This window comes from Tiliqua scincoides, chromosome 1 (genome assembly GCF_035046505.1).
Source record: "Tiliqua scincoides isolate rTilSci1 chromosome 1, rTilSci1.hap2, whole genome shotgun sequence".
Classification (NCBI taxonomy): domain Eukaryota; kingdom Metazoa; phylum Chordata; class Lepidosauria; order Squamata; family Scincidae; genus Tiliqua; species Tiliqua scincoides.
Genome location: NC_089821.1, coordinates 265,054,864 through 265,081,323, shown reverse-complemented (window position 1 = coordinate 265,081,323; position 26,460 = coordinate 265,054,864). Strand labels below are relative to the sequence as shown.

The 26,460-nt window shown below is 43.7% G+C and overlaps 1 protein-coding gene across 2 annotated transcripts in view; it reads right to left on the bottom strand.

Moving 5' to 3' along the window:
• Nucleotides 1–26,460, bottom strand: part of ANAPC1 (anaphase promoting complex subunit 1) — a 71,248-nt gene that overhangs the window by 18,921 nt on the left and 25,867 nt on the right. For both annotated transcript variants that reach the window (XM_066625060.1, XM_066625050.1), the window contains 18 exons: nt 25,032–25,297; nt 24,185–24,276; nt 22,493–22,641; nt 21,538–21,616; nt 21,387–21,423; nt 19,767–19,837; nt 18,810–18,988; nt 18,010–18,236; nt 17,647–17,765; nt 16,430–16,701; nt 14,169–14,403; nt 12,987–13,078; nt 12,669–12,803; nt 12,253–12,335; nt 11,153–11,231; nt 9,408–9,482; nt 3,343–3,419; nt 1,367–1,457 (listed from right to left, as the gene is read on the bottom strand). In XM_066625060.1, the coding sequence (XP_066481157.1) occupies nt 1,367–1,457; nt 3,343–3,419; nt 9,408–9,482; nt 11,153–11,231; nt 12,253–12,335; nt 12,669–12,803; nt 12,987–13,078; nt 14,169–14,403; nt 16,430–16,701; nt 17,647–17,765; nt 18,010–18,236; nt 18,810–18,988; nt 19,767–19,837; nt 21,387–21,423; nt 21,538–21,616; nt 22,493–22,641; nt 24,185–24,276; nt 25,032–25,297 (2,358 nt within the window). The remainder of the gene's footprint in view (nt 1–1,366; nt 1,458–3,342; nt 3,420–9,407; nt 9,483–11,152; nt 11,232–12,252; nt 12,336–12,668; nt 12,804–12,986; nt 13,079–14,168; nt 14,404–16,429; nt 16,702–17,646; nt 17,766–18,009; nt 18,237–18,809; nt 18,989–19,766; nt 19,838–21,386; nt 21,424–21,537; nt 21,617–22,492; nt 22,642–24,184; nt 24,277–25,031; nt 25,298–26,460) is intronic.

Sequence of the window (26,460 nt, the reverse complement as noted above, 5' to 3'; positions counted from 1 at the left end):
AGAAGTGAGTCCCATTATAGTTAATGGGGCTTACTCCAAGGTAAGCATGCATAGGATTGCAATCTGAGGAGATAGGGGAACTGGCCAAGTGTGGGGTGGGGGAGGGCTCCCTTGGACAAAGCTGCTGCTGCTCTTTGTCAAAGTCAGGGGTTACACCTGCTGTACTTGGCTACAGTGGACCCAGTTCTGCAACTTCTGGAATTGCTTCTCCCCAGGTGGGCAGCTTGCAGTAAGACAGCAGAGATGCTGCCTGTTTCCCTCTTCAAAAGGGGTGTAAAAACCTGGTTGCCTGGATCCCTTGCTGCACCCCTGGGCATTAGAAGAGCACATCCAGGGGGCCCAATCCTGCCAACTGGGGAGGGGGTACCAGGGCTAGGGGTTGAGCATATTGTTTCTCCCCTCTCCTGCTGCCACACTGCCTCCAACTCCCTTCCTCTGTGTTCCCTGGCCAGCTGGAGTCTGCACTCCCAGGGAAATCAAATCCAGAGAAACCCACTCCCAGGGAAACCCCCCCAGCCAGCCAGCCAGCCAGCGATGCCTTTGGGAGCCTGCTCCTTCTCCTCCTCCTCCTCATTACTCCCATTCCTCCCCCTTCTCAGGCCCCTCTCCTCCTCCTCCCCCTCTGCCCCCCCTCTACCCCTTGGACAGTGAAAAGAAAGACTAGGAAGAAGGAGCACACAGTGAGGTAATGGACCACCCAGCTGCTCATAGCTAAGGGAGCAAGGTGAAATAAAAGGCCATCAACACATTCAAGTGACTCAGTGAGAACTGGTTTGGGGGGGAGGGTAAATATCCCACCCCACAACATCATTATACATTTGAGGGGGAGAAGCAGCCCCAGTGTAATTTTGTGTAAGCTGGCAATTTTTCTGAATCAAAGGGTGGTATACAAAGCAAGATAGCAAATAAAATCCATCCATAAAAATAAACTCTAGTTGGATGAATATATATATTTGCTTCCTATATATATATATAAAAATGGTCAAAACTAACATCCATGTATTTGCTTCCTATATATTTTAATACAAATTACGTGAGTTAGCGTACCACAAGAAAAGTGTGGGAGGAAGCACTTTGTCCCAGGCATAAGATGTCAACGCATTTCATTACTATTTTCAAGAAGCTACTCACATAGCTCAAGCAAGTGAGACAGGCTGTATGCAATGAACAAGCTGGAAGAGGATACATTTCCTTTCCATCCTTTCAGTATGTATTGACACCCGGATTCCATAGGAATCCATGCAACCACAAGAACTTGAAACTCACTTTAAAAAAACAACCAACTAAACCCAGAGATCTCAGGTAAGTATGTCTTCCATCTCTGTAACCCTGTGATATATGCAGGCTAGTACTGATCTCTACTTACCAAGCAATTGAAAGCAGCCAGATTTTCTGAACCAGCAAATCGAAAACCCAAAGACAAACAGGCCCCAGCAATAATGTAGACATGAGCTTGCCTGAAAAGAAATATTGAGCATGATTTTCAAATAATATGAATGGTATTTTGAAATATTATAGGGGTGTTCAGTTTTTCCCTAGGCAAACATGATGATTGAAGTGCCTTCTGCAATAGGCTGGCTGCATCCTCCTCAAACACTCTACAGGAGAATATCAGAGAACTCATTGACTGAGGTTGCTGTAATATGTACCGTTTAGGCCTAGGTTAGCATGTGAAGCCTGAACCAAACTGTCATGAATATGTACATGTTAGTCCTAGGTGGACAGTAGAAGCCTGAACCAAACTAAGTCAGTAACGGAGAAGTGGCTAGCAGTTCCTAGCTGCAAGAATGCAAGTAAACAAACAAAAAGATTGTTGTCTCTCCTTTGCTAGCCAGAAAGGACAGACAAAAAGAATTACAACCCATTGGAATGTAACACTTCAGTAGACTGAGGGGCGCCTGATCAAGTAGAATGAAATGCAGCTATGGAACTCCAGTTGGGAGTGGTAAGAACTAGGAGGGCTAGCAACCAGACCCACTCCAAGAAGGTTCTGTCCTCAGAAGTTTCTGATTGGACAGTCTAAATAAGTACGAAGTCACCTCAGTACTATTAGCATAAGAAGTATAATAATGAGTGCCCCAAGGGGTGTGTCCGGTTCTTCTTGGGCAGAGGCTGTGGGTGCACATCCTGTACACTGTGAGCCTCACTGTCCAACATGGGCATCTGGCCTCACAGGTAGCCTGGAGCTAAAAGATCTACAAGAGAAGCTGACCCAGGTGAGAGTTAAGGATTAACAGAGATAGCCAGCTAGCTTTATTATTTTATTGCTGATATGTTTCCTAGATGTTTATGCCTCTAGCATTTGCTGCCTTATGTACTTAATAAACTACAATCTCTTTTACCAAGTTGTTTCAAACCTGTTGCCTGTTGGGGACAAAGGTTCAGAATCCTGCCTAGCCGTTCAGCAAGCTACCAAGTACTCATTGAGGTCTAGTAACTTGAGGACTGAAGCTTTGGTTGGAGAAAGTGCTCAGTGCCTGCAAGGGATAGAAGGGCCTAGAGGGTCTCAGTGTCCCTGGACTGAGGCACTGGCACATACAGGGTGGTGGCAGTACTACTGGACAGGGGGGCCTTGAGGGCTTTAGGGTTCGAGAACCAAGAACTCTGAGTACTCCAAACCCCCCTAAGTTTGTGACAGTTGCCTCCAGACCAGACCACACAAAGGTGACTAAAAAGGGAATCCAGATTTGTAGAACATAGGGTTTTTTCAGGACTGACTCTAGTAAGAAGAGCAGGAAACAAAACATTCAAAACATCATCTCCTTTTCCAAGGTGTTTGATACTGTCATTGTATTGGCTTTATACTGAAAGACTAACAGCCCAATCCTGAGCTGCCTGGCGCCAAAATGACTGCTGCTGCATCCTAAGGGCTGCTTCAGGGAGCTGCTGACGTCTCCTTGGAGGATTCATCCCCTTCCCTCAGGGAAAGGCCCAAGCCCAGCAATGGGGCTACTCAAGTCTGCACTGGTTATTTTACTGGTGCAGAGCTGAGAGGCCCTGTGTGGAGCTGGAAGGCCCAACGTGGGATTCTGGATTTGGCAGAGTTCCGCAAATGCCACCCCCTCCCACTCCGGTTCCTCCCCCCTGCCATACCTCTCTGCCACCCGGAGCTTGTCCTTTGCTCCAAGTGGTGTGCAGTGGGCCTTCAGCTGGCACTGGCTCATTCTGAACTAGCGCTGACCCAGCACCAGTGCTGATTCAGCACTGAGTGTTGCTGGTGTGCCTAACAGCACATTTGCAACATTCAGGGTCAGCAGAGGGCCGGTGCTGACTGTTCAGGATCAAGCCCTTAGGCTCTACATTCCCTACTATTTGACCAAGTGGTTACACTTCATTACTTACGCCAGGGTCTCCAAGTTCAGATCTTCTGATGAAGGCATTTCAGTTGCATGAAGAGATACACTGTTCTCTCTTACAATCTGTAACGAGTGTGATCATTAAGCTTTTGGGTGCAAAGAGTCTTTCACAATCCCACAAATGTTTCCACAGTGTTATGAACGTGAACAAAAATGAGAACCTGCTTTTCATCAGGTTATGTTCTTCTAACATTCTTGTTCCAACACTATCACATTAGCATACTCCAAGTTAGGACCAAGGAGTACTATTAATTTTGGATGTTAAAACAAGCCTGTAAATCCATTAAAATGAGAGGATTGCAATAACATACTAACATAAGAACATAAGAACAGCCCCACTGGATCAGGCCATAGGCCCATCTAGTTCAGCTTCCTGTATCTCACAGTGGCCCACCAAATGCCTCAGAGAGCACACAAGACAACAAGAGACCTGCATCCTGGTGCCTTCCCTTGCATTGGCATTCTGACATAGCCCATTTCTTAAATCAGGAGGTTGCACATACACATCATGGCTTGTAACCCATAATGGATTTTTCCTTCAGAAACTTGTCCAATCCCCTTTTAAAGGCATCCAGGCCAGATGCCGTCACCACATCCTGCGGCAAGGAGTTCCACAGACCGACCACATGCTGAGTAAAGAAATATTTTCTTTTGTCTGTCCTAACCCTCCCAACACTCAATTTTAGTGGATGTCCCCTGGTTCTGGTGATATGTGAGAGTGTAAAGAGCATCGCTCTATCCACTTTATCCTTCCCATGCATAATTTTGTATGTCTCAATCATGTCCCCCCTCAGGCGTCTCTTTTCTAGGTTGAAGAGGCCCAAACGCGGTAGCCTTTCCTCATAAGGAAGGTGCCCCAGCCCCGTAATCATCTTAGTCGCTCTCTTTTGCACCTTTTCCAATTCCACTATGTCCTTTGCGAGATGTGGCGACCAGAACTGGATACAATACTCCAGGTGTGGCCTTACCATCAATTTGTACAACGGCATTATAATACTAGCCGTTTTGTTTTCAATACCTTTTCTAATGATCCCAAGCATAGAATTGGCCTTCTTCACTGCTGCCGCACATTGGGTCGACACTTTCATCGACTTGTCCACCACCACTCCAAGATCTCTCTCCTGATCTGTCACAGACAGCTCAGAACCCATTAAGCCTATATGTGGTACTCTATCACCGATACATTCCACAAGCACTCCATATCTTGAGAGCTTTATAAGAACATAAGAACAGCCCCACTGGATCAGGCCATAGGCCCATCTAGTCCAGCTTCCTGTATCTCACAGCGGCCCACCAAATGGCCCACCAATGCCCCAGGGAGCACACCAGATAACAAGAGACCTCATTCTGGTGCCCTCCCTTGCATCTGGCATTCTGACAAAACCCATTTCTAAAATCAGGAGGTTGCACATACACATCATGGCTTGTACCCCATAATGGATTTTTCCTCCAGAAACTTGTCCAATCCCCTTTTAAAGGCGTCCAGGCTAGACGCCATCACCACATCCTGTGGCAAGGAGTTCCACAGACCAACCACACGCTGAGTAAAGAAATATTTTCTTTTGTCTGTTCTAACTCTCCCAACACTCAATTTTAGTGGATGTCCCCTGGTTCTGGTGTTATGTGAGAGTGTAAAGAGCATCTCCCTATCCACTCTGTCCATCCCCTACATAATTTTGTATGTCTCAATCATGTCACCCCTCAGGCGTCTCTTTTCTAGGTTGAAGAGGCCCAAACGCCGTAGCCTTTCCTCATAAGGAAGGTGCCCTAGCACTGTAATCATCTTAGTCGCTCTCTTTTGCACCTTTCCATTTCCACTATGTCTTTTTTGAGATGTGGCGACCAGAACTGGACACAATACTCCAGGTGTGGCCTTACCATAGATTTGTACAACGGCATTATAATATTAGCCGTTTTGTTCTCAATACCCTTCCTAATGATCCCAAGCATAGAATTGGCCTTCTTCACTGCCGCCGCACATTGGGTTGACACTTTCATCGACCTGTCCACCACCACCCCAAGATCTCTCTCCCGATCTGTCACAGACAACTCAGAACCCATCAGCATATATCTAAAGTTTTGATTTTTTGCCCCAATGTGCATGACTTTACACTTACTGACATTGAAGCGCATCTGCCATTTTGCTGCCCATTCTGCCAGTCTGGAGAGATCCTTCTGGAGCTCCTCACAAGCACTTCTGGTCTTCACCACTCGGAAAAGTTTGGTGTAGTCCGCAAACTTTGCAACCTCACTGCTCACCCCTGTCTCCAGGTCATTTATGAAGAGGTTGAAAAGCACCGGTCCCAGGACAGATCCTTGGGGCACACCGCTTTTCACCTCTCTCCATTGTGAAAATTGCCCGTTGACACCCACTCTCTGCTTCCTGGCCTCCAACCAGTTCTCAATCCATGAGAGGACCTGTCCTCTAATTCCCTGACTGTGGAGTTTTTTCAGTAGCCTTTGGTGAGTGACCGTGTCAAACGCCTTCTGAAAGTCCAGATATATAATGTCCACGGGTTCTCCCGCATCCACATGCCTGTTGACCTTTTCAAAGAATTCTAGAAGGTTCGTGAGGCAAGACTTACCCTTACAGAAGCCATGCTGATTCTCCCTCAGCAAGGCCTGTTCGTCTATGTGTTTTGAGATCCTATCTTTGATGAGGCATTCCACCATCTTACCCGGTATATATGTTAGGCTGACCAGCCTATAGTTTCCTGGGTCCCCCCTCTTTCCCTTTTTAAAAATAGGCGTGACATTTGCTATCCTCCAATCTTCTGGCACCGTGGCCGTTTTGAGGGACAAGTTGCATACCTTAGTCAAGAGATCTGCAACTTCATTCTTCAATTCCTTAATAACTCTTGGGTGGATGCCATCAGGGCTTGATGACTTATTGATCTTTAATTTATCAATCAGGTCTGAAACATCTTCTCTTTTAACCTCTATCTGACTTAACTCCTCGGTTAGGAGGGGCCGTTCGGGCAGCGGTATCTGCCCGAGGTCTTCTGCCGTGAAGACAGATGCAAAGAACTCATTTAATTTCTCTGCCATCTCTAAGTCTCCTTTTATCTCCCCTTTCCCTCCCTCACCATCCAGAGGGCCAACCGCTTCTCTGGCGGGTTTCCTGCTTCTAACATATTTGAAGAAGCTTTTATTATTCCCCTTAATGTTGCCGGCCATGCGTTCCTCATAGTCTCGCTTGGCCTCCCATATCACCTTCTTACATTTCTTTTGCCACAATTTATGTTCCTTTTTATTCTCATCATTAGACTTCCATTTACGGAAGGAAGCTTCCTTGCCCTTCACAGCCTCTCTAACTTGGCTCGCTAGCCATGCGGGCACCCTCCTGGATTTAGTGGAACCCTTCTTTCTTTGCGGTATACACCTCTGCTGGGCCTCTATTACTGTTGTTTTAAGCAGCCTCCATGCACTCTGGAGAGATTGGACTCTTTTTACCCTCCCTTTTAACCTCCTTCTAACCAGCCTCCTCATTTGAGGGAAGTCCGCCCGTCGGAAGTCAAGGGTTTTTGTTAGAGATTTGCCTGGTATTCTTCCCCCAACGTGCACGTCAAAACGGATCGCAGCATGATCACTGTTCCCCAATGGCTCAGTAACATTTACATCTCTAACCAGGTCCTGTGTATCACACAATATTAAACCCAGAGTCACCTGCCCCCTGGTGGGCTCCGTGACTAGCTGCTCTAAGGCACAGTCATTTAGCACATCAAGAAATCCGATCTCCTTATCGTGACCAGAACACAAATTGACCCAGTCTATATGAGGATAATTGAAGTCCCCCATGATTGCAACCCTGTCCCTCCTTGTCACCTCCCTGATCTGTTTTCTCATTTCAAGGTCCCCATCCGATTTCTGGTCTGGAGGACGATAGCACGCCCCCAGTATTACATCGCTGCACAAGCCTGGTAATTTAACCCACAGAGATTCTAAGGTGGAGTCGGACCCACCTTCAATCTCTACTTTGCTGGATTCTATCCCTTCCTTAACATAAACAGCCACCCCACCTCCAACACGTCCCTGCCTGTCCCTCCTGTAGAGTTTATAGCCCGGGATTGCGGTATCCCACTGATTCTCCGCATTCCACCAGGTTTCCGTTATGCCCACTATGTCAATGTTTTCCCTTGTCACCAGACATTCCAGTTCTCCCACCTTTGCTCATAGACTTCGGGCATTCGCATAAAAGCATTTGTACACGAAATGCCCCAGGATGGGCTGCTTATTTGCTCCTTTGTCCCCGCATCCTCTCATTGTGCCAAACCGTCTATCACATCCCATCACGCTACCTTTCCCAATTTCTTCTCCTGCTCTGCCTTTGTCTTGTTGTTCTCTAACCTTCCCATCCTCATCCCATAGGGATGAGGAGTCCCGAACCGGATGCCCCTCGGCTCCTGTCGGCCTTCCCCCAGGGATTCAGTTTAAAAGCTGCTCTGCCACCTTTTTAATGTTATGCGCCAGCAGTCTGGTTCCATTCTGGTTCAAGTGGAGCCCGTCCCTTTTGAACAGGCCACGCTTGTCCCAAAACGTTCCCCAGTGCCTAACGAATCTAAACCCCTCCTCCCTACACCACCGTTTCATCCACGCATTGAGACCCCTGATCTCCGCCTGCCTAGATGGCCCTGCGCGTGGAACAGGTAGCACTTCAGAGAATGCTACCTTTGAGGTCCTGGCTTTCAGCTTCCTGCCTAAAAGCCTAAATTTGGCCTCCAGGACCTCCCAGCTACACTTGCCCACGTCGTTGGTGCCGACATGCACCACAACCGCTACCTCTCCCCCAGCACTGTCTACCAGCCTGTCTAGAAGAGAAGTGATGTCCGCAACCTTCGCACCAGGCAAGCAAGTCGCCATGCGGTCCTCACATCCATTGCAAACCCCCCTCTCTATGTTTCTAATAATCGAATCCCCCACTACAAGAAGCCCCCGACCCCTCTCCCGCCGAGGAGTATCCTGAGTGCGTTCGGATACGGGCCCGTCCCCTGGAGAAGGGGTCCCCCCAGGGAATTGTTTCCCTCCTCTCCAGGATGACGTCCTCCAGCCCCGAGACTTCCCACCCGGGCAGCCAAGGAGCTGCACGCCTGAGGTTGGGACGAAGCCTGATTGTCCCCGGAAGTCTCCCCACGGTCCTCCTCTGCCTGTCTGCGCTTCTCCAGGTCGGCCACCAAGGCTTCAAGGGAGCAGACATGTTCCCTTAGACCCTGGAGCTCCTTGCACTGAGGACACACCCATGACTTATGACCCAGAGGCATATAATCATACATGTGGCACTCTATGCAGAACACTGGATAGCCCCCACCCTGCTGCTGGCTGTCTGACTGAAGAGATATACTGATCTCTTGAAGAGATATACTGATCTCTGATATCTCTGATGAAGAGATATACTGATTTATGATATACTGATGAAGAGAAACTCACTGGTGAAAACTGAATCATGATTCCATGTGTACAAACTTGAAAGTCAGTCCCACTTTATTCAATGAGGCCTACTTCCAAGTAAGTAGACATAGGATTCACAGTTCAGTCATGGCTACAGCACTGCCTCGATGCCTTAGCCAAGACATCAAACCGCATTCAAGGGATTCCTTTGAGACACATAAGGGATTTGAGAACATCAGTAGAAGGGGACAAACTTTCCTGCATGACTGTCTGCAATAACTAATCTTTCTGTACAATGCAGTCTCTGGGGAGTGTTGGACATGTTTTGGGAGGTAATCTCAAATCACAAAAGGAAAAAGCAAGGCTCAACAGGTCTGGAAGCATTCCATACACATTCATTGCATGCCCCAGAATGCTCCTGGTCACTAGACTTCTCTGCTACAGGTAAAGTTCTTTGACAGACATGCAATAGTTCCTCAGTTGATGAACCGATGCTGAGAAGAAACTGAAAAAGTAAGAAGTCTGAAAATTGCTCACTCAGTCTGCTGTCTTATGCACACCCATTCCTGGGAATCATCTTCCCAATGAATACACAGAAAGATTCACTTTCGAATCAACATTTCTAGAATCATACCGTTAGAGCAACACTGCATATTTACTACTTACTTGAGGAACATTGCTGTCTATCCACTTAGAGCTGGGAAGTATGTCATCCCACAAAATCAAGCATCGAGCGAGGGTCTTCAAACAAAGAGACAACCACAACAGGGTAAAGAGTGTGTCAAGCAAACTCAGAAATAACATCCATTTAATAACTTTGATAAAATCAAGCTGTGTGGTCAGGGAAGTTAGAATAAGATACTTCCATTTTAAATTGAATACTGAAAAGTGCTTCAAATTTTTTAATTTTATGAGAGAATTCAGATACTCAACAAAGGAATACAGTATGACCTGCTACAGCAATGTTCCACTGCACAAGTCTTCACTGTTAGTTTGCTGATTTGGGTTATTTGTGTTCCACAAAATCAAACAATAGTTTTCAGACAGATAGAGACACTATAGCAGTTTAATTTCTTAATAGCTACTTCAACATAAACTCATTACCTATTCCTTTTCCTGCTTCTGAAATAATAAGCCACCAGAGACCTTGAACTAGGAACTCTGGCAGCAGGGCCCAGGGACCTTCTTTCCTGCACCACTAGGAGAGGCAACTGTTGGCTTGGTCTTTGCTGCACTGCTGTATCACCCAGATAGTTTTTGACCCGTGTTATAGTCCAATTATGGACTAGGGAGCCAACAATGGTTTAGCTGGCCTTCTGTTACCACTGCTGCAGATATGATTCCTCAGTCTTAGTAACTCATTCCCAAGTAGCCACAGAGACCCCTGGGCATACCTTGCTTTGCCTCACTAGACTGCCACCTTTTGGGACCTCACCATCTGCTTGACCTAAGCTCCTCCATTGGCCCCTCTGCCCCTTTGTTTGCTGTTTTAGATCTTGACTTTGTCTGACCCCAACTATTTACTTGCCTACTGGCTGTTTGCTGGCAGGCCTTCCTAAAAGGACCCTGACAAAAATTGTATTGAAGTGTTATTGTTACCTAGAACTAACCAGAAATATCTTTTGAGGAATAAAACTGTCATAAAATCATTGGTACGTCTTGGCAGAAAAAAGTTTAAAATGTAAGACTCTGAACAGACTCAACTGTACTTCTGTTAGAATTACCTCTAAACCCTTAACTGAGTTTAACTTACAAGTTGCCTGATTCAAACAATATCTTTATAATTAGAGCTGTGATAGGGTAGTCCAATACCATGCCACTCCCATAATATTTGTAAAGAACCATGACATGGGCAGGTGCCAAGTTCCGGTTGGTTTCTACACCAGCTAAATTACCACCCAATGGGACCAGACTATGCTGCAGAAATATTGTGTGACTCTAAGACTCCTATTCAAATAACCCAAGATGCTGTATTTTCTTTGTGAAATTTGTCTTTTTTTAAGTGTCACTTTATGGTACTGAAAATCATCATCAAAGGACAACTGAAACAGTATAAAACTGCTACAAGGCAGGCAATTGAGAGTATAAATTCTAGCAAGACCCAAATTGTCAACTGATAATCACACACTTCATTTTTGCAGCATATATCTTTGCTGGCCACAGTTGGTCTTGCATCTAAGAACTCTGCAATATGCAAAATGACCCTAAGCTATTGGAAGGATGGGGTATTGGTGGTTCAAAACAGGTACTGTTGGGAAAAAAAGGATGGTAGTCATGTTCCAAGTCTGAGTGAAACTCACAAAGGCAGTTCCATAGGAATGATTTTAATGGATGTAGTACCTCAGTTTTAATAAGGCTGAGTAAGTCATTCCATTTTGAATAGCTCGAATTGTAACAGAATAAAAACATACCCTTAATAACAGAAATTCTGGTTTCACAAAGTCCAGCAAATACATTGTGTCTGGAGCTCGAAGCCAATCAGCAATGGACCTAGCAAAATGCAGTAAGTACAAAAAAATTATGAATTGACTTATTTAATGAAGCGTGAAGACATGCTTCAGCAGAGCATGTCTTGACCGGCTGAATTTGCTTGCTATTTTGCTGACTTCCTCTTATCACCAAATGCCATTGCTCTGTTGCCAGAATCCTCACTCATTTCAATGGGACTTGCAAAAGTATAATGCCATTGCTCACTCTGCTCTGCAAAGGTTCCTTCCATTTACTGAGTAGCATTTGTTTCCACCATACTCCAAAGAGCACACTGTGTAGGTCCAAGGTCTAGGACAGAACCCTTATGCATCAAACATTTTTACATGTTTTGCTATCATTTTAATGAAAATGTGATCAAGGCCCAAAACATTATTTGAAACTTCTATAGAGAAATTTAGAAAATGCCTCTGAAAGTATTTTGTAGCACGCATCGTGCTGAAGTGTAACACTTCCCATTGTCTGAACCATGATTTCAAACTCTGGTTTAAAATCACTGTTAGCAAAAATCTCAGTGCAGACAAAATGCTAACACAGAAAAGAGAAGGAAAGGGAGAATTTACACAGAAGCTCACAGGACATTCACAATCCCTTAGCCAGATCAGGAAATACTATGTCTCTAGCAGAACACAGATGAGAAGAGAGTAACTGATTGAGTGAGATAATACAACAGCAGTTTTATTTAAAGTAAAAAAAGAAGCAAAACTGTACAAGAATTAAAAGTCATCTCAGCCCCAGTAACACTTTCCTTTTGAAGGTTCTGCAGAATGAACAACATTTCATCTTCAGGATTTAGAATGCCTGGCTCGGGACTCAATGCCAAGTGGCTTGACTCCTTTTTCACAGCAATATAGAACTTCCTGTTCTGCAAGAAGCTTTGGTGTAGTACAACTACTACACAACAGTTCCTGGTATTATGGACACTCTGGTCTGAAGTACACAGTCAAATACCTATAAGGATGGCTTGAGGAACATTTCAGATCTTCCTAACTTCTACTCATAAGCATAAATCCAAATCTAATACCTGTTGTTAGTCTTGAGGTAGATCATCGCTAATGCTAGAGTTGCACCTGGACAAGTCACATCCACGTTTATAGTATCGCCTTCCTATCAAAATAAAGTGCATACATTCAAGGTTGATTTACCATAGAAACCTGTTACACTGTGGATAAATTAGGTGTGGGCATAACATATAGCTTGTTCAAAACAAGTTTCCTTTGCATAACAGCTGGACCAAGAAGCATCAGATTGAGTTCAATTCATGAAACAAATAAGGCCTGGGCCAGACCTCGGTGCTCCATTAATGAAGTGTGATATGCACAAATAAATAGTTAGCCACACCTATTCCTTAGAAAAAAACAGAATAGCCAGTAGTGCACAAAGGACTCTCTTTGTCATAGTTACTATAATTGCAGTCCCAGTTTTGGAAAACTAAATCACCTTAATTTGGTAACTTGGAGACTTGTGTTTTTCACGGTGCATTCCAGCTTGAAAACGCCGATGACCTCCAACCATATACTGGTAAAGCTGCTCAGGCACATTGAGATCTAACATGCCTATCAAGTTGCTGCCATGCTGCAGGAAGAGCCAACAAGAAAGGGTTAACCAAACCATTCACACTTTGCAAAACATAGGCATTTCCTGATTGCAGTCAGGGAAACTGACACATGTAGTTACTCAGTAAGCAGGCAGGTGACTCCCATTTTTAATTCAAAAGAAACCATATATGAAAGCTAACAAAAAAAAAGGTAAACTTACCCCCAGACAAACCATGCCCAAAGCTAACCCAGCAGCTAGTGAGTAGGACTCTCTGTCAGTACAATATTCCATTTCGGGACCTGGTGGGCGACCTAGATTAAAAACAGAACAAAGCAAAACAAATCCAATGTAACAGAAAGTCAAAAGAAAGCAGCAAGTAAATATTCTGGCCACCACAATTGTTGCTCAAATAAGGTTTAAACAGTCCATTCATATTCTGCAAAGAGTGGTCACAAATTGGACATATTCTGCAAAACGCTATCACTGTCAAAATTAATACCAAATAAACAGAATAATTTCACTACTAACAAGTTCAAACTATTACATCTTTTTAAGGTCCAATCTGCAAAGCTGTTTAGCCTGTTACTATAAAGTCAACTTATACAACTATTTTGTGCCCAATTCTATTCACCCACCTTTTGGTAAAAGACACATGGGTAGCTCTCTTCTGAATGAACCCACTGTGTGTTAGACTAGGGTTCCCAAACTGGTGGGTCATGACCCACCAAGGGAACTGGAAAAAAGAAAATAAAAACCCACATCCAGTTTCACGACAAAAACAGGAAGTGTTTTTTTTCTTTTTTCTAGCAGTTTGAAGTTGCTGGGAGGGCTGCAGAGGGGTTCACAAGCTTTCCCAGCAGAGAGCAATGCTAAATGGGTAAGAGGCACTTTTTCAAGAGGGTGCTCCTCTTTTATTGAGTAGGGGGAGTAACTGGCCCTCCTCACCCCAGCAATGTCTTTTCTAGTGGCTGTCTGCTGGTGTTCTTTCGTGACTTCTTCTATTGTGATCCCTTCTGGGACAGGGAGCCATTAGTTATTTGATTTTCTCTGTGAACCGCTTTGTGAACTTTTTGTTGAAAAGTGGTATATAAATACTGTTGCTAACTACAACAATAGTGACTCCCAGGTAAGTTTAAAAAACCCCTCCCTCCCCAGCAGCAGCATCTTTGTCTCGATCGTGTTGCTGCCCCTTCCCTCCCCCACGTCCTAAAAAAGGACTTTGGAAACTACTGTGTTAGACTAACAATAAGCCACAAAAGCAAACACATACACTCTCCCTCCCCTATACTCCCTTCCAGTGCTGATGAGGAATACAGGGATTTTTCCTTCTCCCTCTCACAATCTGAGAGGACTGAGTTGAGGAGAAGACAAACATGGAATGAAGGCACATTAGTGTTTTACCTATTTCTGAGAGCAGAACTTCTGCAGTGTGCCTGTGAGCTGTTCCTTGGTACACCAAGCCTATCCCTATCACAGCTGCCACTTGTACATTATGAGGAACATCCAACTCCGTGGAAGTTGGTGGCAGCAGAGCCGGAATGTGGATGCTGAGCAGTCGCGTGATAGACATGTCCATTGTGCCAAGCTTGGCAGCAGAAACCCCAAGCAACAGTCCAATACTAGTCATCTCGTGGCCCTGTGTTAGGAAGAGAAGATAGCAATCAAAAGCTTTGAACAGAATTTTTTTTGGTGAAAAGTGGAACTTTTGTTGGAGAGGGCTTTGAAAATGCAGCAAACACACCCAAGAAATTTGTCCCAAAATAAAAAAGCATGACTGAACAGTGTTTTAGCGGCCATTTTTTTTAAAAGTATAATTGAAATACATATGAGCAGCAGCCTATAATTGACAGATTCATAAAAGGAAAAGTAATTGATTAATCAGCAAGGACAAATTTTTATGAATTGAGGTGAGTCATCTGTTTTTGAGGCGATTTCGGTTCTTCTGTGTTATAATAAAAAATGAAACGGAAAATATTAGGGAGTGCTAGCTCATGCTTATTAAATTATATTTTCTCTTATGGCATTCTAAATTCAAACATATTGCTGCATATACTGTGGATAAGAAAGGAACATGATGCAGTTACACTGATGTTGCAACAATATCATTCATCAACCTTTAAAAACTTTATAGCAAGATGGAAGACTGGACAGGAGCTGAACCTGGTTAAAAAAGTATGCTGTTCACTGTAAGCTGCACAAAAGATAACTCCTCCACTGCAATGGTACCTTTCAACTAGAAACGTGTTGACAGTAGATTCAGGACAAATAAAAGGAAGTATAATTAATTTATTGAGGGCCCAATCCTACCCAACTTTCCAGCACCGGTGTAGCCGCAATGCAGTCCCAAGGTAAGGAAACAAATGTTTCCTTACCTTGAGGAGGCCTCTGTGATTGCTTCCCCACCACAGGATGCAGCACATACCCCATTGGCACAGCAGCACGGGTACTGGAAAATTGGATAGGATTTGGCCCTGAATTGGCTATCATGAGGCAATAGCCACTAGCTTAGAGGCCTTTGAAAGGGGACTAGATAAATTCATAGAGGATGGATTTATCAATTTCTACTTGTCATGACAATTATACGGAACCTACAAAGGCAGTATGCTATGGAATATCCATTGCTGGGTAGGAACAGTGTGGTAATGTTGTTCCTTTTGTGCCTTGATTGTGAGTTTCCCAGAAGGTTGGCCACTGTGATACTGGACAAATGTATTTTAAGTGTGATCCAGTAATGTTCTTTTACACTGATGCTTATATAAAAGACAGCAGCAGCCAAATGCAAACCTGATGAAGTTTATTGTCAGAGAAACCTCAAATTAAACCAACTAACACCGAAATCCTAACCAACTTTCCTGCACTGGCATAGCTGTGCCAATGGCATGTGTGCTGCATTCTGCAGTTGGGTGGCACTCACGGAGACATCTTCAAAGTAAGGGAATATTTATTCCCTTACCTTGGAGCTGCATTGCTCTTATGTCGGTGCTGGAAAGTGGGTTAGGATTGCACCCTACATAATTTACCACAGATGAGGCAGATTTTACAGCCTTCAAGTTTCTGAATGAAATTTTTACAAGTTAACAAGATCTTATCAATTCTCAGATGTTGGACTTCCATTCAGACAGTGCAACAAATCAGTTAATCATTCAGGACTGAATGAAAGTGGCAAAATATGGTTCGCAACTGAATGGCAGAACAAGAAACCATGGTTTGAAGTGGGCTTACAAACCATAGTTTCGGTCCGCTATGTGGCATGGTGTGATTGATGTCTGAACTGACAACCCATGATTATGGCCATTACTCCACTTCCAGAGGCTTCTGCAGCTAGAGATGGAAACACTAAGCAGATTGAACAAGAAATCAGACAAGCAGTAATAAACTGTGGTTTCCTATTTGTTGCAAGCTCAAACCATGATTTGGTGGCCATAACATCAACTGTACTTTCCACAGTACTGTACTGTGACCTTTTGATGAGAGTTTCTACACTATGAAGAATTATAGAAATGGGCTGGGAAATTTTTCAGTCGGGAGAGTTTATATCACATTCAAGACAGTACAAATCAAGACAAGGAGTGATTGCAATGCTGAAGTGACCTTGGTGCCTCTACATCAATGTTGAGAAGATAATGTGTAGACCACCCCAAGGAAAATACCCTCCACCTCACCTTTGTCAAGTAGTCATGGATGTTGAGCGTTGCAAGCTTTGTGAGGTGGCCATTCAAACCCAGTGCCATAAGGAAGCCTGCATATTCATTGGCTAGCTCTGCATTTTTGGGTTTGTTGTAGACAATCCATGCCGACTCTATTTGGGAAGCTGGTGCTATCTTTAGCCCAGCAGCCACGCCGTTGTGAAAGTTTGCCCAACAAGCCATGTTAGGAGGCACATCTATGTTCCCACTATTAAGATCCACTGTAGTATTCCTAGGAGGAGCCCGTCCTGCAAAGGATAGTAAAATAATCAACTAAATATAGGTGATTCTGAAAAAGTAAAAAGAAGGGGAGGGAATAGCTTTTTCCCACAGTTTTCTTATTCCTCCATCAATGGAGAATTCAATGATTAATTTGTTTTGGAAACAACTTTCAAGTGAAATGACATATTAAGAGCAAGTGCCTTGGTTCAGCTTTCATGAACAAATTGGTTTAGCCATCAGGGCCAAACCTCAGCTTCACATGCTACCTTCTCCCTTTGCATGCTCTCTTTTTGGTTCAGAGTAACTAAACTCTACAGTAAAGTCAATTTTGGCAAACTTCGGTTACCACAAATCATAACCAAACCAGAGCTGGAAACTCACTTCAAAAACTGAATTCTAACTCTGGTTTGGCTATGACTGCTCACCCCACCCCCATGCACACACTGCAAGGAGCTGCATCAGGAAAAAAGGTGCATATTTGCTCCACACATTATGAGGATACACTGCAAGTAGGTGCACACCGTCATATTGCTTAATTCTGAACTGTGCAGAGCAACCCACACATTTCAGAATCAGATCTTGAATAGTTTCTATACAAACTAGTTTCTTACAGAAAGACAATCTTTGCAATTATCTGGTGTTTTCAATTGCTGTTGTCATTGACTGATCTTCATTCTGGAATATATTATCACTTTGGAATTTAAATATACAAACATCCCTTGGGTTGTTAGAATACCCACATGTAGCAGATACCTTCTTTTACAAGGGGAGAGGGGGAAGTGCTCCATGAGCTACTACTTAATTCTTTTTGTTGCAATTTAAAAGATCCCTAACTGTCCCCTTTTCACTTTCACCATGGCAGATCTCACGCTGCCTAGTAGTAAGGAGAGATGCAGACTGCAGGGGTGGTGTACGAAATCACCACTCTATGCCATTGTTCTTTCTGAAGTAAATAATACTGCAGAACATACCTGTCAGGTTCAGCTTGGGAATGGGCAATGGTTCTGTAGGAACTGGGTGATAAGAGAACAAAGTGAACATTCCTCTTCCCAACGGCAATGCCATAGTTCGCTGACACAACTGAAGCAGCCTGTTTTGTGGAAAGCATGTAGGGATCAATTTAGAAAACCAAACCACTAAGGAAAAACTAATTAGCCTTCACTACTTAAAAGTGTGCTTATTTAAAACACTGGTACACCTCTTCTCTAGCTGTTCAAAGCAAATCACAATGAAACAAAGCTATGTTAACAGAGACCACCAGGACCCCAAAGTCTGAGGACCCCAAGTACTGTTACACTATTATAAACTAGTTGCTAGGAATAAGGACAATTTACCGGTTTTCTTTTTCTTCAATATATTCATGGTCGCTGACTTCCGGCATCTGAACTACATTGACACGGACAGGATGAGCACTCTGGAGAAGTCTGCGCACCTCTTGCACTCTCAAGTCTTCACTCCATATTAGTGACATCACTTCTTGGTTCATATCATTCATTCCATCATCATCCTCTTCTGACTCTGCTGTTGAGGGCATATCTGATGAGAGCACCTGTGTGTCAGACTTTCAGGGAGAAAAAAATGGTTTTGGGGAGATGAGCTGCTAAATGCAAAAGTGCACATTTAAACTTTTTGTTTTAATTTGAATTATTATTATTATTATTCACATTTTTATACCGCCCTTCCTCCAAAGAGCTCAGGGTGGTGTACACAGCTGCTCCCCTCCTTTTGTCCTCACAACAACCCTGTGAGGTAAGTGACTGGCCTAAGGTCACCCAGGAAGCTTCATGGCTGAGGAGGGATTTGAACCTGGATCTTCCATGTCTAAGTCCATCTCCCTACACTACACCACCCTGGCTCTCATCTTTAGCTCATCTTTAAAAGAAAGTAGGATAAGCTACAAATTCAAACATTTCAAAATTCAGTTGCCAAACATGGTTGTCATTTGTCTTGCAACTATGACCAAATAAGGGACTGCTGCATGCTAACAGATAGGTGAAAATATGTCCTTTCCATTGAATAAACTGTAATGCTAAACTAAAAATATTAATTTATTTTAATTTAAAACTTCAGAAAGCTAATAGCAAGCCCTACATACTTGGAAGAACCTCCTCCAACCTTCTATTTTGATACTTACAGCTTTACACTTGGGCAAGTTTCCTTCACAAGCCTGTTTAAAAAGATCTTGACGACCAATCAGAAGGCAGACAGCTTCTGGCCAGTCAGAAGCTGGCTGCTGTCGGCAGTGATATATAGCATCTCTAATTGGAAGGGCAACTCCAAATGGCAGGGACTCCAGATCTCTCAAGGTGAATCCTAAAGACAACAACCATAGGAATGGTTTTACACACTAACTCCTATAACTCCATTGAAAGCCCAACTACACAACATTATAGTTTGCACGCACAAACATACAACTGTGAACATTCCCTACAAAGCCTCAGTAGCAAAAAAGGAGAAACCAGCTGGAGGCAGACAGTTTGTTTTTTAAGAAAGTTGACAGTGTGTGGTCGGTCTGTGGAACTCCTTGCCACAGGATGTGGTGATGGCGTCTAGCCTGGACGCCTTTAAAAGGGGATTGGACAAGTTTCTGGAGGAAAAATCCATTATGGGGTACAAGCCATGCTGTGTATGCGCAACCTCCTGATTTTAGAAATGGGTTATGTCAGAATGCCAGATGCAAGGGAGGGCACCAGGATGAGGTCTCTTGTTATCTGGTGTGCTCCCTGGGGCATTTGGTGGGCCGCTGTGAGATGCAGGAAGCTGGACTAGATGGGCCTATGGCCTGATCCAGTGGGGCTGTTCTTATGTTCTTATGTTCTTAGTGGCCTGAGAGAAGAAAAAAGTGAGAAGTGAACATGCATAAGAAGTAATCCCTCTTTCACACCACTCTGGTGAACTCTCGGGGGGGGGGGAGAACTGCGACCATCTCAAGTCTCCGCTTTCAGCGTACTTAAAAGGTAAGTTTCTAACTGGCACAGACAGAGAGAAGTCTAAAAATGCTTGCAAGCTGATTAACGCTTAGAAACACAAGACAATCTGTTGGCAGGCATACCATATCTATTCCTGACAAAAAAGACAACAATGTCCTTACCTACATTCGTCATCCAGATAACTAACTTTTCAGCAAGGCTGGAAGCAGAGGGGCTGTGCTTAAAACTATACCTGCATGACAACAATAAGGAAACAGGTTAAATGCAATGCAATGTTCCTGCTACTATTTTACATCTGCTTAGGACCAAAAACACACTGGGCACTATACGCAGGAGCAACACGTTTCCTTTCTGGATGGTTTTTTTACCAACACTCACCTTTCCCTTCAGAGTGCTTTCCCCCATCAGGCTCCCCCTTACAGAAAAGAACTTCAAAAACCTTGCTGACTTCCTGCTACTCTTAATATGATTTGATGCTGCTGGGCATTTTGAATTTGGTGCCAACTGTTCTTTTCATTGTGGCTTTTAATAGACTAATGTGAGCTTTCAGGAGGCAAATATAATAAACACGCACACCTGATGGGCAAAGCAGCAGTGGAGAATATGCTGAGAGACTGGCAAATGGGTAAAGGATAAGGGAAGAGAAGTCAGATGACATCCACAGGGTAGGTATGCTAATATTTTGGCAGGTATGCATTTGGGAATAAGGCCTGGCTGAATGTAAGAAGCATGTTTTTCCTCTTCTGGTTCCTGCTGCTGTTACATAAGATAGTGTTCCTCAACCAGTGGTACAGGTATTACCAGTGATACTTGAGGTGGTGTCTGGTGGTACTCATGGGAGCTCTGGAACCTGTTGCCTGGCAGCGAGAACAGGAACAAACAGCAGTAGGAGGTTCTTAAGCATGCTTTCTGCACTCAAAAAAGCCCTCCCATCCACTTTGAGCCTCTTGCTAGTGTTTGACACATCTGGCCTCCCAACCCAGAAGTAACTGGCAAGGATGTAATTGCCAATTACTTCCAGTTATACTTCGAATAGGTGGACCATGTGAAGTGGTACGGTGGAGGACAAAAGTTGAGAAACACTGACATAAGACATGGCTAGAGGTGTCTGAAAATGGTGTTTATTTTACTCAGAAGTAAGCCCACTGTGTTCAGTAAGACTTAGACTATAATCTTCTTACTCACTGGAAACAAACACCTCTAGACATGGCTGATACCCCCTCTGAATTACCATTTTGTTTCTATGCAAGTGGCTGAGAGCATATGCAGACTAATTTTCCCTCGCCACTGGATAACCATTTCCAGGTAGGCTTCGAGTCCAGGCATTTCTCAATTAAGCACTGCCTGAAAGGAAAGCAGAGGGGAGAAGGGCTGCAGACCAGAGCATATCAATGGGAACAAATTCCTTCTTCCCCCTGTACCGATTTCCATCGGGCTTTTAGAAAACCCTGTTGCCTCCTATGTTACTAATGTGATTCAGGAAGTACACAATGAGGAAGGAGAAGAGGGAAAAGATGGAGACCAGCACAAAGATTAAGAGGACCTTTGGAGAAGAAGCCATCATGGACTTGGGTGCCCTTTGGGGAGAAAGGCAGAATGAATGAATGAATGAATGAATGAATGAATGAGAGAGAGCAGCCAGAAGATGGGTTACACTAATGGAAAAAGCACCAAAACAGGCCTCCCAGGTGCATGCTCATGTTGCATAGGGAGAAGATGACAAATCAAGACGAACTAAAAACTTTTTTCCAAAAGCCATTTTACGCTGTTCTCTAACACACCGGCTTTCTTCTTGTTCACTTTGCTGCTTCCGCGATCCTGAAAGGGAAAACAAGAATGAAAACACACTGATCCAACCTTTACTTGGGAAGATAAACATCAAGAAACAAGTACATATATGCATCCCTTTGAATACTTTTGAAGTTATGTTACCTGAAGTAATTCTGGACAGATAGTTGGATGCTTCGTTTGAAACAGCTCTCTCATCACCAAGTATATACAGCACAACACTCTGTCCCAGAGAAAAAAATTCCTGATTAGAGTTTTCTTACAAAAGATCCAGTAAATTTATCTTGGAGGAGAGAGGAGGATGAAAGACTAAGGGCACAATCCTAACCCCTTATGTCAGTGCTTTCCAGCACTGGCATCGCGGTGCCAATGGGTCATGTGCTGCATCCTGCAGTTGGGTGTCACGGAGGCCTCCTCAAAGTAAGGGCATGTTTGTTCCCTTACCTTGGAGCTGCATTAGCCTTATGTCAGTGCTGGAAAGCACTGACATAAGGGGTTAGGATTGCGCCCTAAACCAGATAAACCAGGGGAATCAAACTAATAGAGGAGAGAGGACCCAATTCATATGAACTTATGGAGCTGCTTTGTACCAAGCCAGACCCATTTAGGCCAGGGTTCACTCTGACTGGCAATGGCTGTCCACGACCTTTTCCAGGTTTAGTTCATGAAAGGCTATGACAAGAATGGAGCCTAGGGCCTTCTATTGATTTATGTATTTGTATTTAAGGAATTTTTTTAATTCCACCATTCCAATTATAAAAAGGAAGTTCAAGGTGGCTCACAATCTAAAAGCATTCAAATCAATATTTAAAAAAACAATTAAAATCAAAATATTTCAAACTAAAACACAAATCAAAGATCAGTTGGAATTTTTTTTTTTAAAAACCTTAACTCCCCTCCAAAGCACTAGCAAAGAAGAAGCTGTTCTTGTCTTCACTTGGAGAGTATTCCAGAGGACAGAGAAAGTGCTGCCATTAGTCACCACCAACCATAGCTTCATATGATGTTCTCAACACAAGATGTCCTCACAGAATGGGCAGATTAATGCGGATAAATATGGGCAGAACTGAGCTCCTCCTGCAAAGGCTGTGGTACATACCAGCACAACCAGCTTGCTCCTTTCACAGATTCCAGGTAAGTAAGGGTAAGGTGACACACTTTCCCCCTTCAAGCAGGAACTCAGCCATTGAAAGATGCTTGGAGGCTCAGCAGAAAAGAATGAGGGATGATGCATGAAACCTGTTTGGGCTTAAACAAATAAAATATTCGTCACGCACATCGCATTAAAAATCTGAAAGCCGCTTTCCCATTTGTAAAGACACAAATCTGAATTCATATTGTTTGACCCTGGTGGGTCTATCCACATAGCCTTCAGCTGTCCTCAATCACTTAACTATACTGTAGTACTCAACAATGGACAAACTGGGTGGTTCACAGATAAAGCCAACCCAAACTGCCACAACTGCAACCGCACTTGCTTTTTCCTGTTGCTGCCCACATGAGAACCTCTGTCTAACATATCTGTGTATTGGTTCATACAATACACAGATGGTTGAGGGAGGCTGCCACCAAGGCGTAATTTTTAGTGACATTCATACTATGGAAGCTTTGTATATAAAAGTATAAAATTTATTGTGGACAGAGTTTTTGAAGGCAGAATTCCATCTCATATTTTGTATATAGGCAGCATTGCTTGCCCAAACCTCAATCAACACCATCTTCAATTTCCAAAAATATGTGTTTGTATAACAGAGTTTCCAAAGAGCAAGAGTAAACAAAATTTAAAATGAAAAACAACTATTAAGGCTAAGTTGCCTTAAAATAATGAAATATAATGCATGAGGTTTGTCATCAGCTTTCTGAGATTCCTCTTTAGAATAAGGGAGTATCATGACAACTGGGATTTGTTTCTTGTTTTGCAGTTACAATAGAGGCCCAATCCTAGTAGAGTTTTATGCTGCGAGAACATGCTTTCCGGTTGTTGCAAATGTGACATCGGAGAGCGCAGCTGGGTCCGCAGCAACGGATTAGGGATGCCCATCGCCTGAGCCATGCAGGAGACCAGGAGCGAGGCGGGGAACAAGGTGGAGGGATGGTGGAAAAGGGAGGCAACAGAGGTGGGAAGGAGGGCAGATCACGCCTGGGAAGAGTGTGGGTTTGGCAGCAGCAGTGCCTGCCAAATCCGGACCCCTTTCCTGGGTCCAATCCACATTTGCACCAGCAATATCACTGGCTCAGGACCGAGGAGAGACAGCAGCTGGACAAAGGCTCATCCCAGGGCAAGGGAACAAATGTTCCCTTACTCTGAGGAGGCTTCCCAAGGCAAATACTTCTCCTGCGAGAGGCAGCAGATGCTGTGTAGGCACCATTGCTTCACTGCATGGGGAGTTAGGTAAGACTTGGTTTTCTCTCCCCTACTTTAGTACAGGTTAAGTTCCGGAAAGAAGGAGAACAACTACGTAAGTTGAAGCATCTGGTTCTTGCTGACCCAGTACTATCACACCTGTACAAAAGCACCACTGAGGGACACACTGCTCCTGTGCTGAAGCACCAATGCAGTTGTCCATAACTCAGACATCTGTATCTCAGGAAGCCAATGCAATTTAGAACACATGATGATGCTTGATTGGTATATGACACAGCTCCTGGAGAAAGCTAAAAAGATCTAGGTATGCCCTGCAGTGAGAAAGCTGTGTTCAAAATAGGGCTTCAAATGTCATCTACTGATGCTGTCACCAATGCCATTAAGAAAAACTATCTACTAAAGAATTCAAGTGCTTTTGAAATGTACCTGGATCAATTATGCATGTTTGCCTGGAAGTCTTTACAAGCACTGGATAGTCTCTGTAGTAATAATCTAGGTAAGCTTCCAGTTTCAAGTCCCTAAAAGAGGGAATAACATGTGAATTGCATAATAAGTAAAAGAAATGCAAAGACAGTGTGGAGCTGCTGATTAGTCTCTTCAAAGAATGGGGATTTTAGCTACTGCAGCTCAAAAGAACACAAAGAAAACTTTGCTGTGGGGTGCCTAACCTATTGTCACAGTGCCTATGCCAGAGGAGAGCCAAAGACACTGGAGAACTAGAAGCAGAACAGTCATCCTCCTGGTGGCAAAAATAGAATAATAAAACAGACAATTGTAATTTGTGGTACTACTGAAAGGCAGAAAAATATACCTGATGGTATTTTTACAATATACCTAGTGGTAAATATGGCCCTGATACTTGTGGAGTGAGTTAAACAGTCCTCCATATGGAAGCAGTAATATGTGAACCAGTCCTAGGGGCAATGCTCCAGGAGCCAGTAAGGATGCAAAGTGCCATATATATAAAAAGGTATTTCTCTACAGCCAACATTTATTTCCAGAATATACACTTCACATTATTCATCCCAATTAATTCTCAAAGTAGTATATAACCCCACTGATATGCTAACAATAAAATTAACTGTGCCAAAATACAAAACAGCAAATCAAATATATAGAATTCATTAGAATCCAGACCCCTTCAAACCCATCTACTCATTCTGCTTACTGAAATGTGTAAGAAGCTTGGCCTTGTTTTAAAGGCTGACTCCAAATTCTCTTAACAACTGCCAGGAAACATGACTAGCCTGTGTTCATTTCTGTGAGGGCATACCTTGCCAGTTGAACCAGAAGAATGACAAGGGAACGAATTCCTTCACCCATCAGGCAATTCAGTTTGAGCTCCTCATAAATTAAATGGAGAACACAGAAAATTGTTGGGATATGAGGAAAGAGAAGAGTGGAGGAATCCAGGCAGTGGCTGTGGGAAAAGTTGTCCTTTGGAAATTTTGCTTCCAGAGGATCCAGCTGCAGGCCTTTAGCCAAAGGGTGGGACTCAACATATTTATGGTAGTCAGAATTTAGTAGATATTCCCAGTCCTAGAAACAGAAAGAGCATGTGGTGTAAATTCATACATGAAATTGATTTAGTTACTAACTATAGTTAGCATTTTCTGTTTTAAAAGAAAATGCAAATCAGTGAGTAAAAAAGAAATTTCCAAAATAACAAGTTATCAAACAACTTGGTCTACATAACAGATCTTAAGTTGCCTAAAGGTTAATAGGATGTATTACTTAAATTTCACCAAACACACACCAAAGTCCTTGTTGCCTCTTAAATAAAGCCAGGTTATTGTGGCATAATCTTTTATGGACCGGAGCCTATTTTGTGAGACACTGGTTGCTACTTCAGCAGCCTTCAGAAGCTCTCTAATAGTTCAATCCTGACTTTTGGGCCCATTACAATGCTCATAAGAACATAAGAACATAAGAACATAAGAACAGCCCCACTGGATCAGGCCATAGGCCCATCTAGTCCAGCTTCCTGTATCTCACAGCGGCCCACCAAATGCCCCAGGGAGCACACCAGATAAATGCCCCAAATGCCCCAAATGCACCAAATGCCCCAGGGAGCACACCACACACTGCTCCATGCAGTGAGAGCCAAGAGTAAGCCTCAGCAGCACGTGTGCCTGGCATCATACAGATGCTGTCTCCTATGAACAAAGCAACTGCACAAATAGGTATTCAGTCCATTTGCCCAATGTGGGGGGAGGGATGATCATGCATATTTCACAAATCGCATGCATGTCACGCACACAATTCATCCAGCTCACATAAGATGTCCAAAGAGCACTTGTTCTCCAAGTCCATGCCCAGCTCCAACCACACAGAAAGCACTGAATGGGCATGCATTTTATGTTCAGTTGACGAATACAGCTATTCTTGATCAAGAAAAAAACGGATGCCATAATACTTCCTAAGAATATGTGGCATTACAAGAGAATGTGCTTGGCCCGACATTTATGGCTGGAAGCATAGCACTAGTTTTTTTATTCCAGTGATTTTCGAGCAGTGTGAACAGTCCTCAAGTATGCTGCAGGAGTTTGTGGGAGACTAATTTATTAGTAGGCCATTGGGAATGTGAAGCCCCCACCAGCAGCACAGTGTGCCCTGTCAATTGCCAAAAAACTGATGATGTGCCCTGAACATTTTAGTGCCTTGTCAGTGTGCCATAAGATTAAAAAAGACAGAAAATTATT